At 40.1% G+C, this 18,789-nt stretch overlaps 1 protein-coding gene across 1 annotated transcript; it reads right to left on the bottom strand.

The window, feature by feature from the left end:
• Nucleotides 1–5,834: 5,834 nt before the first annotated feature.
• On the bottom strand, nucleotides 5,835–18,559 carry hs3st6 (heparan sulfate-glucosamine 3-sulfotransferase 6). Its single transcript, XM_022752572.1, has 2 exons — nucleotides 18,030–18,559; nucleotides 5,835–6,592 (listed from the first exon to the last, which is right to left on the bottom strand). Exons 1-2 carry the CDS (start codon nucleotides 18,557–18,559, stop codon nucleotides 5,974–5,976), a joined length of 1,149 nt encoding a protein of 382 aa, XP_022608293.1. The 3' UTR covers nucleotides 5,835–5,973.
• Nucleotides 18,560–18,789: the final 230 nt, after the last annotated feature.

Raw genomic sequence — 18,789 nt, 5'->3', positions numbered from 1 at the left:
AGGTTTAGTGCAGAGGAATCTATGTTGCTGGAGGTGATTGGGTCAAATCTCTCAGGTTCACAAGGAAAATAACTTGAACATGAATACAGGCTTGAACGTGTATCCATGTTTCATATGGATCATGAATAGAAGCTGAATTGTGTAGCTTTTTTTTTTCTTTTTTACAATTAAGTCCAGTTAAGTCCAGTTTATATGAAGAAATGTGTACTTTAATTTGAAATCACTTAAAAGAAACACACACACACACACAACATCTTTTTTGGTCATAAAATGCACAAATGCTGCAATGTACTATCCTTAGATGACTGAAAGGCATCTGCAAACTTGAAAAGATTTTGCACTGACCTTTTCTATAAAGCACTGTCCAGTGATTTTAATGCAATACTGGAATTTTAATGCAGGGAGGTCCAACATGTGAAATTGTTTTACAGCTTGGCAGTGTGTGTATAAGTGTGTGTGTGTGTGTGTATGTGTGTGTGTGTGTGTGTGTGTGTGTGTGTGTGTGTGTGTGTGTGTGCATGCGTGTGTGTAAAATGACCCTTTGTGATGCCTCACTTTGCGTGCTGCTCTGTATGTCACAGGGCGGTGCTGTGGTGTGGCCATTCTTAGAAAAAAAACCACCAACACACGCAACCATTGGAGCGACTGAGTCAGAGAGGATGCATATGACATACTGCATCAAAAAGACATGCACTCACATGGCCAGGAAATTGATTTTATTTCATTTTTGGAGAGGCAGAGAGGCGACTGCGTGTGTCTGATCTGGATATGCCTTGTCTTCTTTACGTGTCCCACATCATTGGCAAGTTCTGACTGGTTATTCCATATGCAAACAATTACAGTGTATTTAATTATTCAGTCTCTTCTACTGAATGAATAAGTGGGTATTTGGGGATTAATAAAGCTGCACAGCAAATCAAGAACCAATTTGTGATTTTTTTTATAGGCCAAACTATGGGGCTGTAATTTATTCTTGCAGAATAATGAATGGGTTCTTTGGCAAATGAAAAGAAACCATGCATGAAGGCCAGGTGCAAGCCTCTTTCATTCAGAGTGATTGACTGCACGTAGTGTGTTAACATTTTGTTTGAAGATGCAGGTGGAAAGCAAAGTGGTTAGTATACCATGGAACATACTGTAGACTTAACAACTTAAGTCAGCATTTGATTTAACCATGCTTCTTCCACATGTTTGAATTTCTCTAAGCCAAATAAAATTACAAAAACCGATTCAAGTTTCCAGAAGAGTTGTATTTTCATTTTAAGAATACAGTTTTATTTCTTGTGTGTGAAAGGTTTTCATCCAATTGGCAGCCGTGTCTCAGTTAGTACCTCATCAACCAAATGTAAGCCTCTCCATAAACCCTGATTGTTCAAGTTTTCCAATCAAGGCCCAATAAGCAGACTATAGCTGGTACATTGCAGACTAAAATGGCAACAGAAGTATGTGCTGAAACATGTCCAGAAAAACAATGTTATAAAATCCTATTGTAAAAGTTCTTAATCCCATATCCCTAAAAAGTTCCCCAATTTGTGTTGAGCTACCCTGACCATTTGAAAATCTCTCAAACCCAAATTACTTTCTCATCAATTAAAGCTGGAGTCACAATTTAACAAGATACTGTGAGGCCTAAACCACAGAGAAGAGAGAAAATCCCTGAGCATTTCTTCCTTGAACCAAAGGAGACTGTGGTATGGGTGGAAAACGTGTGGAGTCCCCGCTACGAACCGTCTTCATTTGTGGCTGCTCAAAGGGAAACTACTTTTACACTCTGATCCTAGTTTTTATCTGCTCTGTAGAAATGTGCGCCCTTTCCTTCAGCGCGGCCCTCACCATGGTTCATCCCAACCTCAGAGTGTTTCTAATTAGTCTGACATGTGCTCATTACTCCCAAATAAGAGTCACCACACAAAATATACATCTCTCATCACACCTTATCTCAAATGGTCACAGTGGTCTGTAACTCAGTCCATATTGGGTGATTTTCACTCATGCACACAAATCCACAATGGTAAGAATTGATGGCATGCGTTAAACTGTGGGCTCAAATCCTTGGAAGCTGCATGCCAGCCAGAGGTAAACAAATTAGGGTCCCCATGAGAACGGAAGATTTGGAGTTTTATGGACCTATAATTTATTGTCTTTCCCTTTTAGTTGTTTTGAGCAGTTGTAACCAAAATGCCCAGTATTCTTACATACTGAGAGAAAAATACATTGTTTTTCCGCATCATCTGGATTTGGCTGACAATTCCTTTTTGACTTTATACTGTTGAATCCAGGCTTTGGCACAATGTGAATAGGAACAGAAACAACAACTCTTTTTCTGACTTATGAACAGCACATGTTAAATCTGACACTGGATTGCCAGTGTAGTTTGCAATTATTGTTGGAGTTGAACAAAATCATTCAGTGATGCAGTGAGTGATTACAAGGATTCATTTGATTTGTGAAAAATCTGTTGTTATTAAAGATCTCCTCCAGACATTTTTATACATTTAAAGGAGACCTATGTAAGACTTGCAATTGCTACATAGCCAACGTTAGCATTACCATCAGATTACTTACAAGTCTAAAAGACACGTTGTGAGTTCAGCATCAAACTTTATTCCTTTACTTGTCAAGAGCCTTCTCCAGCAGTGGAAAGCAATGCCAATGTTAGTTCTCGTTTTGCTTCTATTTCTATTACTTCTTTTATTCTACTGAAGTTAGCACGCTAACCAGTTTGCCGAGGTCCGGCTGGACCATCTCGTCACTTTCCAACAATAATTCACTGTAGCCTCCAGTCTGCCCTGAAGATGTAACACTTCTCAGAGGGTATATTATAACCTCTTGTAATGTTAACGTTGGCTGTGTAGAAATTGCAAAACTTACAAATAACTCTTTTAAAGATACTCGTCTATGAATAATAGCCTAATTTGTGTTTGATATGGGTTTTTCACAAAAACGTTCAAACTTTGCCACATGTCACAGCATAAAATCACAACATACTTGTGGAGTGGAGGGGACTTCAAGATAACATGATACAATTTGTCACCACATTTTTTGTTATATTGTTAAAGTGGTCCTGATATTTTCCGTCTCGCTGAAAAACTGCAAAATGTTAGTGAAATGTGGATCTGTTACAGAGGACTTGTTGAATCAAATCATGAATTTTGTGAATGGCTGTACACCTAAAATATTGATGACAGAGTCATAAAACATGACTAAATGCTGGTTGAGCACATATGAGCTCAGCCAACCACAAATGGAGGGTGTCTGTTCATGAGCTCATATGTGCAAACAGACCAGAGGCCATATTGTCAGGCTTGTTTGCTTAGATCACAGAGCTGGATGAAGTTATAGTTTAGTAAATGTCATCTTCACATCCCAGTTTTAGGACATGTATTATCAATCATTCCTCCATTTTTCTTTCCAATTCTTTTATTTGCCTCAATTGAATTTCTCACATCAGTACCAGTGTTTGGTGACAACTGTAGATTATGCTGAATGTCCTGCTGATTTAATGAAACTGAGTGAACAGGCTAGTCCTGCAAATACTGATACTAATGTCTTTCCCAGATGGCAGAGTGGTAAATCAGTTATCTGTAATGCCTGCTGTTGGGCTGGCACAGCGAGAAGGCAGCTATCAGTATGACTGGTAATACAGCTTAATAAAAGTTGGCACAGATGAAGTGAGCCAAGCACGTTTAAATTTTACTGAGGCCCACTAAAAACTAATGCCAGACATATAAAACAGAGGGGGGATGTGACAGAAATACTGACTGGAACTAGAAGAGGCAAGATGGATGGAGAAAGCCAAAGCCCTGGGTGTGTGTGCCTGAAAACTAAAATTTTAAGACACCAGCATACTCATGCGAGCAGCGTGCTATTTTTGCACTCACAAACCACTGACATTTCCACAAACAAAGCTCAGTTTTAATTGATTTGATTGAATATTTTGGATTTAATCATTGATTGCAAGCACTGGTCAGGCATATTTCCATGCATTGTTAGAAGAACATGTGCAGTTCAGTGTATATTTCAGTTCTTAAGAGGGTTCCTTTTTTGGTTCTTCCACCAGAGCAGATGCATTTGTTTTCCTTTCATACACGATAGTGTACCATGAAAGAGAAGACCTCTGCTGCTAATTCTGAGCCCAGAGAGGAAGGAGGGGGCTTTCTGGGTGAGCTAACATCTCTCATAATTAAAGGCCACAGCGCACGCAGGCCTCTGTACAGACTGTACATGTGGCCTTGCTGTGTGGAAGTGGCGAGAGGAAAAGCAGTGTGAGGGAGACTGATGAGGGGAAGGAACGAGACTGACTGAGATTTCTCTCTAGTGACGGCAGGAGTGAAAACAAAGTTAAGCTTGTGAGGGAGCTAAAGTTAAAGAGGAACTACGCACTAGATTTTTTTGCTCTGTATACAAAATAACGTTTTATTGGCATACAATTTTGATACAGGCATTTTGTGTAAAAACGCTCTGTTTCTGCTCAAAATTAGCTTGCATGTGTCTGCTTGTAATTCCTCTGGCCCCTCCTTGACTGTGACACAATAGGCAAGAAAGCTGTTTTTTTTAACTGTAACATCACAAACTATTGTAACCTAGTTATTTAGTGATGTGCTATTTGGCCTTAGATATAGCGTGGGTAGTTAATAGACATGCTAACAGGCATTTCATACACTATCCTCCAAACTCTAAACTGCCAAGTTACTACGGCCCCATGTGCACCATTTGAACATGTGGAGCAACTAAAAGCTTTGTCTAGTCGCTAAGCTATGAGTGGACTATTGCTGGAGGGGCTTAGCGAATGGCGGCCGATCCTGCCACAGATAAAGGGATTAGAATAGGCAAATAGGTTCCAGCTACATGTATTACATTTGTTGGATTAAGATTCACGTTTGCAGGCTACAACCTTCTTCTCTGCAGTTTTCATATGAAGATCTTTAAGAGATAGCTTAACACATGAAATGAGAAAAAGGATGAAACATTACAGTATCAATGTCATGTGAGATAAAACTTTACTTTGCAACATAGAGAATCAGAGTCAGAATGAATGTTTTACACACCACTGTGCTTTGTGTACTTTACATATGGAATGAAAAATAGTTCAAAATAATCACAGATCAAAATAGTCATTTATTGTAAGCAAGTAACAGCGGATACAGTTGGTGCTGTCCAAGGCAATTGAAACAGTGATGTTGTTTTGAAGGGAAAAATATTTACAAGTACCTACAGATGGAATGTGTGCGTGATCATTATTTAATATTTACAGATGAGGTATCACTGGTGCATTAACTGCAATATACAGAGAAAATAGCTTGTAACATCAAACTAAGATATGTAGCATTCCAAAGACAATTTGGAAACAGTAAATGTAATAAAATTATAAATGCAATCACTTTTAGTAACACTGCTAATAATTAAAAAGAAATAGTGGTTTATCATGGAGTTTGACATTTTTTCCAATGTCCTGTCTATGATCATATAGTCAGTTTTAATGTATTGCCTTGTCATGTAATAAATACATTTCTTTCATTAAAAAAAAAATTGTAACTTGTGTTTCAAATCAACAGAAACTATAAATATCAGCTTATTTTATAAACAAAACATAAAGCAAGTCAAAAATGATTTGAAGGCAATGTTTTTTGCTTTCCCTTTGGTACCTAGTTTGTTTCTAACTTTCGTACAACATTAACATACAAGCAAGAAAACTGTTTAATGGTTTAATAACTAAGCCATTAACTATGCGTGTAACTTGTATATTGGCAGCAAGGTTCCCATGTCGGCTTCTACTCTACAACATACAGTGACAGTTCAAGAGTGCTGCATGTCATGTTGATTCCACTGAGGCAGAATGGTCCAAAGGGAGTCCCAGTTTGTATTCCTCTACCGTGTCCCTGAGAACGTTAGCCCTGTATAGTATTAAACAGTAAATCTCTCAAAAAAGTAAGAGACTGCCTTTTATCTGGGCTATGACAGGATCCTCCTTTGTTAGTCCCAGCCAAAGTCCTGTCCGCTCATCTGGTAAAAGCGGTGGTTGAAGGGCCTGTAGAAGTCTCTAAGTCTCTGTAGGACCTCAGAGGGAATCTGGGGGTGGGGTCTGCCTTTAGATTTTCCAAGGCAGCGGGGTCTGCTGCTCCCCTCAGGTTTCTTCAAGCAAGGAAAACCTTTGGTCTGGTTAAAGTAGAAGTGTTTGTCTGAAACAACCCTTTTCAGACCCAGGAAGTCCTGAACCCGGCCCATCTCCCCAGCTGGATCAGACACCAACCGCTCACCGCTAACAAACAGAAAATGAGACAAGGGGAAGTGCTGGAGCCAGTTCTCCAGATGTTTGGCATAGAGGCCGATGCGCACGGCACTCCACGTGGTGTCAATCAGACCTGTGGAGGAGTTTTTCAAGGCCAGGCTCTGGAAGGATGGAAGGCCTGGGTTCTTGGATAGTGTCTGGGTGTAGTCAGATACAGCCCGCGTCACAGGATCCCTAACCACCACAATGAGCTTGGTTTGGCAGTTCATAGTGCAGACACGGCCAGGAGCCTCCTTTGTAACAAAGTAGCTGGGGGTCTTCTCCATGGTGATCTGGCCGTCCAGCGTCCGAGGCATCAGGTTCCTTAATGAGAAGAAGAAACTGGTCAGACTCAGAATTTTGATTCATCTCTCAAAGCCAAAATAGCAGAAACTGTTTCATACTCCAAAACACCCAGATGATGACATTTACAGTATTAAAGCTTGTTTGCTTCCACATATTAATTCATCATTAGTAATTGAAATTATACAGTCAAATAAGCTTTGAACACAACACTGACATATTACCACGGCCATATAAAGTTCATATGGCTAACATTTAGCAAACAGCAGAGACACCAACTACAATCAATCAAATCTAAATCAATCACAGTCACATTCACCAATTCAATCACATACTGACTTCAGTGAGAATAACATCAAGCGATAATGTAAACACATTATATACACTGAACATTAAAGCACCCTAAAGTCTGTGTGATTAAAGCTTCAAGCACTGTACTGTGTTTATGCACGAGGGCCCCAGACAGCCCCTCTGAGTCTCACTGTAAGGCCTGCACAACAGGACCATCCCCTCACTATGGGCCTGATGACTCAAAACCACAAAGCCTCAAGAACCACTTAACAGCAATTTCCTACAGATTTCCTAACCCCCTTCTTCCTGCAAGCACACTACGCTCACCTCCCCTACGGATTCCTGCAAGGACCCAAACAGACCAAACAGACTAAAGCTGGCAGGAAGTGCGACCAGGATGGCAAGATGCTGAGCTCAGCTAGTGTGTTAAACATATGGCTGCAATGAGGAGAGATGCTGTGTAGAATACAGTCAAAAGGCATATGTTGAATTATGTGTTACAATATTGAGGTAAATTGTGCAAAATAATCTAATGTATATCAATCTCCAATCAACTGATTTATATTTTATATTGTACATTTACATTTATCTTTGTTTCAAAGTTTCTTCTAAACTGTGCACCTGCTGTAATCTTTGTGAAAGTTTTTTCATGTTGATTTCTTTCAGCAACATCTGCTTACAGGTCAATTAGCTGTCCTGCATGTCACACAGACAAAACAGGTATTTGCATCCGCATCTACATTTGACAATGATAGACTGCATGAGGCAGACGTGTGGTGTATTTAAGAAACAATTTGTTTTGCATGACAAACGAATGAGCAATGTTCAAAACAGCAGATGAATTGTCTGTAGTTCATTTACTCAACACATCTTATACTGTGTTACTGGAAACAGAGAGCTTTCATGTGGCTTCCTATAAAATAAACAAGTAATGGAGCCTGTGCTTTATTTGTTTCAGATTGGAAGTCTGCAAAAAGTCCAAATTTCAATGACAAGAGGCCATTCTCAAACGTAAATGAGTGACGGACGTCCAAGAGAATTTTCTTTTTTTACAGTGATTCAATGATTATCAAAAAGCAGTATTCATAAAGTAATGGTTCATTGTGGTCATTGTTTGCACAAGTTGGTACAAAAATAACAGCTGGCAGCGGAAACTTATTTCAATCAATGAAACCAATGTTAAAAAAATATAAATACACCCTGTTTTGCCTTGCAGGAAGATTGGCGAACATCTTGAGTACAGCTTCCCAGCATCACTTAGTTTTTTCATTTCAGCTGAAAAAAAGGCTTATGAAATGGTTTTTCAAACAGCTTTAAAGTACACAAGGCAATAATTGAGTGTGGTTGAAAGCAACAGTAGTCAAAGAACAGTTTCACTGCCTAAACTCTTGCTCTGTGATCATATGCAGAGCAGTATCTTTAAAAAAAAAAAAAAATGAATCAGTCATTAGAAACTCTTGTTGTGCGGCCAAACACTGTCAAAAACCACAGGACTTTATTTTAAACTCTAGTGGAGATCTTAAAGGAGCAGTTTGGCATTCTGGGAAAGAGACTTATTCACTTTCTTGCCACGAGTTAGATGAGAAGATTGATACCACTCTCGTCTCTAGCCATGTAAATATGAATCTACCACCAGTAGCCAGTTGGCCAAGCTTAGGAAGGGGAAACAGCTAGCCTAGCTCTGTCCAAAGGTAACGAAATCCACCTCCACCAGCTCTAAAGCTCACTAATTAACATGTTGGATCTATTTTGTTTAGTCTGTATAAAGCACATTGTAGTTTTAGGGAGGGCTATGTGAGCTTTAAAGGTGCTAGCAAGTAGATTTTAATGCCAAGCTAGCTGTTACCCTCTGTTTTCAGACTGTGTGCTAAGCTAACCAGCTGCTCACAGTAGTTTCATATTGAGCGTACACACATGAGAGCAAGTCTCAACAATTAGCAGACTATTCCTACAAAGATACCAAACATGTCAAGCTGAATATTTGTTGCAATTATAAAAAAACAATAAACAAAACATGGAGTGTGGATGTGAATAGTTTCAGAGGAGAGCTGGAAGAAGGTCACACAGACAATAGTTGTGTCCCAATTCAGGCGCTGCAGACCAATAGGGTCATAGCAACATGACTGTTCCATTTCAAAGGCTCCTTCAAATGCGGCCGAGAAATGCGGTCTTCTTTTCCTGGTCCAATTTATCCCAAGATTCATAGCGCATTGGTAATGAAAATATTATGGCAGCGCACAACGCAGACAGAGAGACTATGAAGAAGCCCTCTGTATTTCAGTAATTATGAAAAGGTATTTGTTCTCTCATTGAGAGTCCACAAGCGTAAGCACGAAGGAGGAAAAATTACTTATCTGGAGTTGTTCCTGAGTAAGTTTCGAGTTTCGCCTCTTTACTTAAAGTTAAGCCATTTCAATCCGGCCCATTAAATGATCCGTCTAATAAAAGACCATTAATTGATTATTATCCAACTACAAGAGCTGCAAAGGGCCTATCCCTGTCTGTCTGTCCCCTGTTAATCTGTGTCTGATCAATACGTCTGTCTCTGTATGACAGATTGTTCAACGTATGTGTGTGTGTGTGTGTGTGTGTGTGTGTGTGTGTGTGTGTGTGTGTGTGTGTGTGTGTGTGCTTGTGTGTGCTTGTGTACATACACATACACATGTGAGCACAGAGGTGTCAGGGTTTACTGATGGGAAACTGAATGCTCATCTCCCTCTGTGCCCTCTCCTCTCTCAACCAAAATCTTGGATTTGTCCTTCACATAAGTGTCACTTCAGTAATTGACCATAAGTTGTCTTTCCGTACTCATGAATAGTTCATGACTTGTGGCTTTTGCCCCCCACTCTCATCAGGTCCCTATCTCCCTCAACAGAATCTGTCTCATTATCAGAGAATCAATATTAGCCCTTTTCTATCATAAATCTGTTCTTGGATGTGGTGTCAGGAGAAACTGTAAACAGATCATGGATGATTAATTTCTTGTCAATTTTCTCATGGATGTAAATCTATTCTTATACTATATATGTTTTACAAACGTACCTCTTTCATTTACCTGCATTTCAGGCTACTGTTGTTGCATCTATATGTGCAAAGAGAGTAACTCGGGGCACAAAGATGTTTTCTATTTAGCGCAGTATAGGAAAGCCTTGCTGACTAGCCACATTAGTCTGGAACTCCCTGCTGTTAAAAGGATGTAGCGCTTTTCCTCCCTGAAGTGCTACAGCACTGATTACACCACTGATATGTTCTAGGCAGTCTGGATCAGAAGATTAAATACTAACGCTGGCAACAAGGATGTGGCCAAGAGACTTCCTGCCCCCGCGATTATGGGTTCTCCCGCTGAAGTGCTGCAGCTACATCCCCTGTAGCGTCTTAACAAAAGGCATTCTGCACAGACAGCAGAACTGATTGTAGACAAAAAAGATCCTTAAAATCCAATTATAATGTAATTTTCTTAAACCAAAACAGATGTAAAATTCTTTGGATTATTATAGTCATTTACTGAAACATTTGTGCTAAATGCTGACTCACTGAGGGAGACTTTTGCTCTGGCAGGTATCTCTACATCCAAAACGCTTTCTTAGCTAAGATCCAATCAAAGAGGCGGTGGAAAATCAAGGCCGTATGGATGAGAAGCAAACAACTAACTGAAGGAAAACATTTCCCAGCAGTACTGCTATGCTTAGAGTGTGACAGAGGGAGTCACTGGGTCAGGCTGACAGGATGAGTGTGGGAACCTCGATTTACGCCTCCATGCCTGGGTAAAACATATGCTGCCATTCCCCTTTGACTAGAAAACAACAAAAACACAGCAAAATAAATCCTGTGAGCTCAACAAGCAGCAAATGGAGCAGTTTAAAGGAATAGTTTCACATTTTGGGAAATTTTTTTGCTTTCTCGACAGGAGCCAGATGACAAGATTGATACTACTTTCTGTGGTGCAAGTATAAGGCTACAGTTAGTAGCCGGTTAGCTGAGCATACAGTAAAAACTGGAAACAGGGACATAAAGCTAACCTGGCTCTGTCCAAAGGCAAAAAATCCACCTATCATTACCTTGCAATGTGTCTATTACACTCACAAATTGACACATTATATCATACGTTTAATCCATACAAAGTGTGAAAGTGTCGAGTTCACATTTCTACGTGGGGTTATGTGTCAGGCTATTCTTTGGCCTAGGGCAGTAACATCTCAAATTCTCCACTGGTTTCCTGGCAACCTCACAGTGACAGCAAAACTTAATCCCCAATAACACCAAAACATGTCATTGGTTTTTGTAGAATAGTCAAACTAACTGAACTTTTCTTACATTTTGACAGATTGAGGCTTGCTGTTTCCCTATTTCCAGTCTTTATGCTAAACTAAGCTAAATGGCTGCCGCCAATAGCCTCATAATTAATGGACAGACACAGTGTGGTACAAATCTCATCTAACTCTCTATAAGAAAGTGAATGAATGTATTTGCTAAAATGTCGCACTGTTGTTTTCAGTGTAACCTGAGGGCACTACACAAAGCCTGAAAGTTCATCGTAAGTGCACATTAACATGCCACTGACACTGTAAATGTGATAGTAACCAAGACCCTGAACACACAAGAGGAGTCATCATTGTCTGCGGGAACGTTAAGGTGAATGCCGCCGCGCTGTCTATGTGTTCTTTGTCTAACCAGAAATCTGAGCAAGCAGCGAATCCTCAAAGTGTCACGGGCGTCAAAGTTGGAATGAAACACAAATTAACAAGAATAATGCCAACTGTAGCCTGAGGATGGGCGTCAGACTGAACGACAACATTATGAGCAATATTTCACAACAGCTAGTGAAACAGTGTGTATTAAAACTTAAATAATATTCAAACACACACAAGCACACTTGATGCAGTGTGTGTCACACTACCGTCAGCCTGAAGGTGAATTTCTGACACCCGTCACCTCTCTCCATAAGCAGACGGAGGAAGTGGATGTTAGATCCCTCTGGGAAACCACATGACGGCAGACAGACTGTTGCCACCCACAGATTTTAAAGACATTGTTATCAGATTATTTTTTTTTATCTATGAATAATGATGCAGTAATGGAATCAGAGGAGGGTTTTCACAACAGGAGGTTGCACTCACTATACAGAGACTACAGTGTTTTATATTTCCATCTTTGGTGGTTTACAGCAGGATACCATTGCAATGATTATGTGTGCACGCATGTGTGTAAGAGTGGGTGGGTAGGGGGTGAAACCATGGACACGTGTGTGTGCGTGGGGTGGCTTTTCTGTAAAGAAATAGGATACTTTTTATTGGTCAACGGCTAATTAGTGACTTGGATATGAGCGTCCAGTCATAATTGGGAGTCTTAACAGGATGTCAGTATTGTTTTACCAGGGAGTTCAGTAATGTCTTCAACATTTGGCACATGAAAGTAGCGGTGGCACTTAAACGGGTGGAAGTGGTGATTAGAGATTTCGATGCCCATTCCCATACTAACACAATGCCTTTTTTGGCATTGGTCGGCCTGCCCCTTCAGTCGAGACTGAATATTTGAACAACCACTAGATGGGTTGCCCTGAACTTTGCTACACACATTCATGTCCCCCTCATGATAAGTTGTAGTAACTTTGGTGATCAGTTAAGCTTTCATCTAATGCCAAATGTCAGAATTTCAATTAGTCTAAAACTAATAACGTTCATCAACAATGTTCATCATAAACGTTCATGAACCTGATAAACATTATACCTGCTAAACCTTAGCATGTTAGCATTGTCACTGTGAGCATGTTAGCATGCTGGTGTTAGCATTTAGCTCAAAGCATAGCTGTGCCAAAGTACTGCCTCACAGAGCTGCAAGCAAACTCTTTGTCATTTAAGAATGCATCCTAAATTAAAATACTGTTTGAAGTTTGCAAAATTATCTTGTAAATATCAAGTGAAAGAATGAGTGAACAAAACTATAACACTGACAAAACATTAAATACCAACTTTCAGACCTTGACAAATTTTGATACTTGATGCTAGGTACACAATTTGTGCCCTAAAAGTACTGAAGTTTGATACCCAGTCCTTGTATTGATATCGGCCTAATGATGTACAGAACATTATGACCATGCAATTGTTGACTATGTGTGATAATCCAATTGTTTTTTATTATTATTTATTTATTTATCAAGGATAATATCATTATATTTCAATTGGAAACTCCCGTCTTTTTCAACTTTGTGTTATTCTTTTCTGGAAATGGCAGCGCAGTGACTACCAGGTATCGAAACATTTCATCATTTACCAGTATTTCTTCACACAGCATTTTCCCCACTAGCGACACAAATGAAACCTCCCCAAGATTTTACAGGCGCCCCAAAATGGACCACAATGCACCTCAAATTATGATAATTCCCACCATATGCGGTGTGAGTGATGGCCTTTTCAAACCTTATAACGCCACCTACACCCAACTCCAGCCAAAACCCACCACCATTAAAACATACTACAGTTCAACACTACAGAGACCACTTCCTGGTCTGTTACACCAATCAGCCGTGTTCAGACTCTATCACTAATGGCCTGAGGGATGAACACAGAATGAGGTGTCGGGAAAATCACCCTCACTCTGGAAACATTGCCCTATGTGCATTAGAGTCTACTTTCACCATTTCAGCTATCAAAAATCCAGACTGACATGGTAAATATTTGAATCTTGCCTCCTAGAAAATACTGAGATGAAACATTCATATAACATGCAGTGGCAGGATGATTTTAAGGTTTAAAAAAAACAAAAGAAAACAGCACAGCACAGTCTCACCTAACAGATTTAACATATGAGCTAATAATGAATGAAATAATCAATAAAGCAAATTATTTAGTTCCATCATTCCTTAAGACTAAGGAATCGATATTTAGCTTAGTAAGTATTTAATCAAGATTAATTTATATTCACCAATACAGCGCATTATTAAAGCCATCAACAAATAGTTTCTGCTCAATACACAGGCAGATTAAATATTGTCCAATCAATACTCTGTCATGTCTTATCAATGTCTTTAAATATGTCTTTAATTTTCTTTCAATTTAATGGATAGCAGAGATGGGAACATTTACATACAGACTGCAGTAATCTCATTGCAAAAGACCATCTAGTCTGCTTTATAATCTGTAAAGGGCAGTAAACACACTTTATACTCTAAAGTAACCTAAAAAAAAAGCCGTTATTTTAATGTTGTAGTTACTCAGAAATATGCAAGGGGTCAAAGGGTGTCAAAAATAAGGATGATACTTTAAACGACTGTCCATGTTTTGTAACAGATTCCACAGGCAATTGAAAATAATTAGTCAGATTTGGATTTACAGAAAAAAAATATATAATAGGTGATTAAAAAAATATAGAGAACATTTTGTGGCTTTATTTTGGAAGATCACAACCTTTCCAATTTAACAATGTTGAACCAACTAACTTGTAAATATATTAAAACTACATAATTATATATATTCACCTGTTGTTATCACTACATAGCCCTTTTTACATAAATAATTTAGGGGCCGGTGTCACTTCCAGCGGTGCTGACATTCCTGCTTGCCCTTGTGCTGCTGCCCTTAAAGGATTTGTACTATATTTTAATAGCTATCCAATCAGGCATGGCCTTGGTGTCAAGACAGTAGGTCAACCAATTGACAAGCTTTCAAATTATTGATGACACTTTGAGTTTTTCCTCAAATAGAAATGCATAAATGATCTTTTCATAAATCAGATATATATAGACTAGTCATTTGGTTTCCAGGAAGTTGGATCCAAAGCCATGTAACTGATTTTCATTTCTTATAGTAAAATAACCACTGCTTGTTCTACTACAAGTCAACAAAAACAAACGTGTTCATTCTAATGTCATCAAGGAACTGAAGATACAAAAAAAAGAGCCTTCATTCATGGATTACTCATTCCAGACAACGTCATGGTGACAAAGCCGTGACAATCAGAACCATTGTGCCATGGAAAGCTGAGGTCTTTCTGTTTTCTGCGGTGGCTCTCAAGTCACATATGAAACCCATCACTCCATGAAGTCCCCTTAAAGCCATAAAACAACACAGAAAATCATTAAATCTTTGCTTCATTTTGAATGCGCTATTTGTGGCTTTTCCATTCCCGTAATGGGCTCATATGCACACATGCAAACGAGAGGACGGGGTGGAGAGACAGACAGGGTGGAGAAGAAAGAGAGACGAGATTGGCGGGATCACTCAGATAAAAGAAATGGAAAACACACATGAATGAGGTCTAAGTTTGTCTCACAGAAGACAATGCTGTTGAAACAGCACGTCTTACACTGCCACGTCTATGAAGTGTCTCCAGTATGTAGATCACCCCTGGGTTCATCCAATATCTGACAGCAAAAGATTCAATATATGGCAGGGCACGAATCTCATCCATCTTCTAAAATCGCCTGCAGTTTGTGCTTATTTCTCCGTCCAACACATGTGGAACCAGGCCGACTATCACAACACACAAATTGCAGTAAAGTATGAAACAATGTGTCTTTGGGATTTCTTATGAATTTCTCACTGTCTCTGCTACAAATCAATGAACATATTTTTGATTCAGAGGCATGTGAATAAGTTTTTCATTTTGATTATGGCTGAAATACAAGCATGCATAATGAGCTAGCAAAATATCTATATCCATACACATTGTAGAAATATGACGGTGTTGACCTGAGGACGGCAGATGAAGAAGAGAACGCTGACAAGATAAAATGACGAAGCCCAGAGATGCTTTTCAGGGCCTGTCATACACAGCAGCCTTTTACTGAATCGTGTGTGTGTGTGTGTGTGTGTGTGTGTGTGTGTGTGTGTGTGTGTGTGTATTTGTTGCCAGATGTGACAGTGAGTTAACCCTCTGTTCACTGACAGTCCAGTGAGAAGGACTTGTTCCACATGGATGAGTTCTTTCTGTCACCAACACACACACACACACACACACACACACACACACACACACACACACACACACACACCGCTGCTCTCCATGACTTCCAGTGGCTTCTCTGTGGGTCACTGCAGATGACAGCAAACACATTTTCCCCAATTTCTGAGATTCAGTGACAACAGGAGAATCATCTTTCAGTGATTTCACCCAGGATCACGTTGCTGCTGTCTCTGTTGTTGTGTTAATCCTTCCAAATCTTCTCCACCTCAGCTTTCAGCTAAGTAATCTTCTATGAAAAGTACAAAAAAATAATCACCAAAATTCCAGTACATTTGTTGGATCACATTTAACGGATGATTTAACTAAACCATGTGCCCTGCAGTCATTTCTCCCTTGATATTTGTCAACTTCATATACATGCCACTGAAAACATTTACTTGATCCATGGATTCATTCAGACTACAGAAACAGAAAGTTAACTGTATAAAAGTAACTAATAATGTCATTTTTTAAGCAAAAAAACTGAATATCTTTGGGTGGGTTTAGGTTTAATTGAACAAAACAAGCGGTTGAATGTCACCTTGGGCTCAAATTGAATAGAAATTTTATGAAAAAAAATCATTAATTAATGAACTAAGCTGATAATCAGCAGCTTGATAATGAAAATAAGCATTACTTTCAATCCTTATATGATTGATTTAACTTTCACAGGCTATGTTAGTATTGCTGCTGTGTTAGAGCACTAACAAAACATAACAGCTTTACAGCACCAGTCGGGCTAATTAACACACACAGAAACACACATAAAACATGCCCTGGAAACACCAGGTCTGCCACAGGTATTTCCACATAAATACGCCCTCAACACTAAAGGAATAATAAAGAGAAGAGAAACTACATGAGAAGAGAAAAAAAAAAAGGAATGAGAATAAATTGTTGGAAAAGTGTGAATGAAATGGGACAGAAGGATGTGGGAAGAAGGATGGGTTAGACAGGCGGTGTGGAGAGTCATGGGAAAAAGAGGGGTGTTAGATAAGGGAGCAAAGTGCTAACCTGTATGTGTGTGTGGTGCGTGCTTGTGTGTTTATGTGTGCGCACAGAGAGAAAAAGAGAGAGGAAGCTTAGCAGCATGCTAAAATTATCAGTGGTGAAAGTGTTTCCATGTGTCCTTGTGTTCTCGGTTAAGACACAGCTAAGGGGGTTAAGAGAAAAAGTCAAGAGAAGATTAAATTACACCTTAGTGTCTAAAGCGCAATCTTGCTATGCAAGTCCTTGTTAATGTGTGGTTTTCATCCTGTCAGACCTCGCACTCTCCTTACGGCACCTTTAATGCTATATTCACAGGTCTAAAATAGTATACACTGACACTGCTGCTGATAAGTTTGCTGCTCAGCTGGGAGTTTCTCCGGGAGCTTGTAGAACATCTGGAGATGATCAGGATCAGCTTCATCCAGACCTAAATCCTTCTTTAGGGCCGTAACTACACACAAATGATAGCTCTGGTCAGCCTGGTCACCCCAAATCAGCTGCTGTGTCACTGCGACAGTAGCCGATGAACCTTTCATCTGCCTCTGTGTGCACAACTGTGAAATTGTGACTTGCAACCCAGGCGACTACATCTGCAGGGAGCCAATTGTCTCAGTCAGGTTTATATCCTTCATACATGGAAAACATATTAGAGCAATCACCATGATGTTTATATGTCTGGCTTCTTCTGCAGAACCTTTCAGAACAAGGTGAGGATGTTAATACAGGATATCATGGTTGAAGTGTATAAAGGCTGTTTAGAGGACTGTCAAGATGATGGACTGCTCCTCAGGGACCTCACCAGCCTTTTGATCTACAGTGCAGCACACAAGGAGAATATTGGCTTAAACTGATCGGAATAAATCAGCCAGTCAGTGTATGGCTGTCCTGTCTATCGACAAGAGGCATCAGCATTTCTGCACAGGTGAATGGGTGTCAGCAGGGACATCACTGCTGCTCATCGGACGCTTCAGCCTGCCACCATACATCATCCAGCATTGGCTGAGATGTCACCGAGCTTTATTGTAAAGATTTTTTTTTTATGGTCATATTGCTATCGGGCTCATGTCTGCGCCACTCATTTGTGAATTTAAAATGAATTTATTACTGTTTGTGACAGACTAAAGCTCATATTTAAACTGTATCGTCGCTATAATAATAAAACATGCTCATATATTCATGTGAGGGTTGTTAAAAGGTGTAACATCCGCATGCACGTGTTTTTGTTTGTGTCCCTTACCTGTACCACTCCAGTCCTTTATCATAAAACCGGTCAAAGAAGTGAGGCTCCGCGCCGACCGCTCTCACGTCCGGGTGGATGCGGAGAAACTCCAGCAGTGCGCGGGTTCCTCCTTTCTTCACGCCGATTATTATCGCCTGCGGAAACCTTTTGGTCCCGAAAGTGTTGGACACGGGGATGCCGTTGCTCTGGGCGCTTTTATTTGCGCTGTCCGACACGCGCTGAGGCAGCTGTCCGGGCGCGTCCATCTGCTCTGCGTCCGCGGAGGCTGTGCGATTCCGGTGAGAAGGCGCGTCGTGGAGGAGACGCGCCGGTGGTCGCAGGTCGCCCAGAATGCGGCGACGATCGTCCAAAATGTCATAGTCCCCGTCTAAAGCTTGTTGGCTGTATAAAGTTCTCGGAGCCGAATCGCAAAATCCGGTGAGGCAATAGAAGAAGTAGGTGAAGATCAGAACCATGGTAAAAAACACCGAGACTTTGGACAGCACCTTCCCAAAGTTGAACCTGACTCTGCATCCGCTACATCCCATGAGTTGATCTCCTGCTCGATGCCAAAGGGCCAAAACGGTGACAGCATGCTTCTTCTTCTTCCTACATGGGTCGGAGTTGATACTGTTTAAATTTATCTCTCAGAACCTGTTGCGTAAAAGTGAGGCATCACATGGAGAGCTCCTCTCAGCAACGGAATGGCTCAGTGGATTTGTCAAAAATAATCTTCATAGTCTTTGTCTGCTTTTTTTAATTCATTTTTTTTGTTTAG

Source organism: Seriola dumerili, unplaced genomic scaffold, assembly GCF_002260705.1.
Source record: "Seriola dumerili isolate Sdu_G_001 unplaced genomic scaffold, Sdu_1.0 BDQW01000169.1, whole genome shotgun sequence".
In the NCBI taxonomy this organism is placed as follows: Eukaryota; Metazoa; Chordata; class Actinopteri; order Carangiformes; family Carangidae; genus Seriola; species Seriola dumerili.
Note: the sequence above shows the minus strand (reverse complement) of the source record. Positions and strands in the feature narration are given on the sequence as shown.

Excerpts from the sequence above, each read along its gene's own strand:
- hs3st6 (XM_022752572.1), bottom strand. The coding sequence starts at position 18,559 with ATGGGATGTAGCGGATGCAGAGTCAGGTTCAACTTTGGGAAGGTGCTG. Across the intron at positions 6,593-18,029 it reads AAAGGACTGGAGTGGTACAG|GAACCTGATGCCTCGGACGC; the intron begins GTAAGGGACACA and ends CTTCTCATTAAG.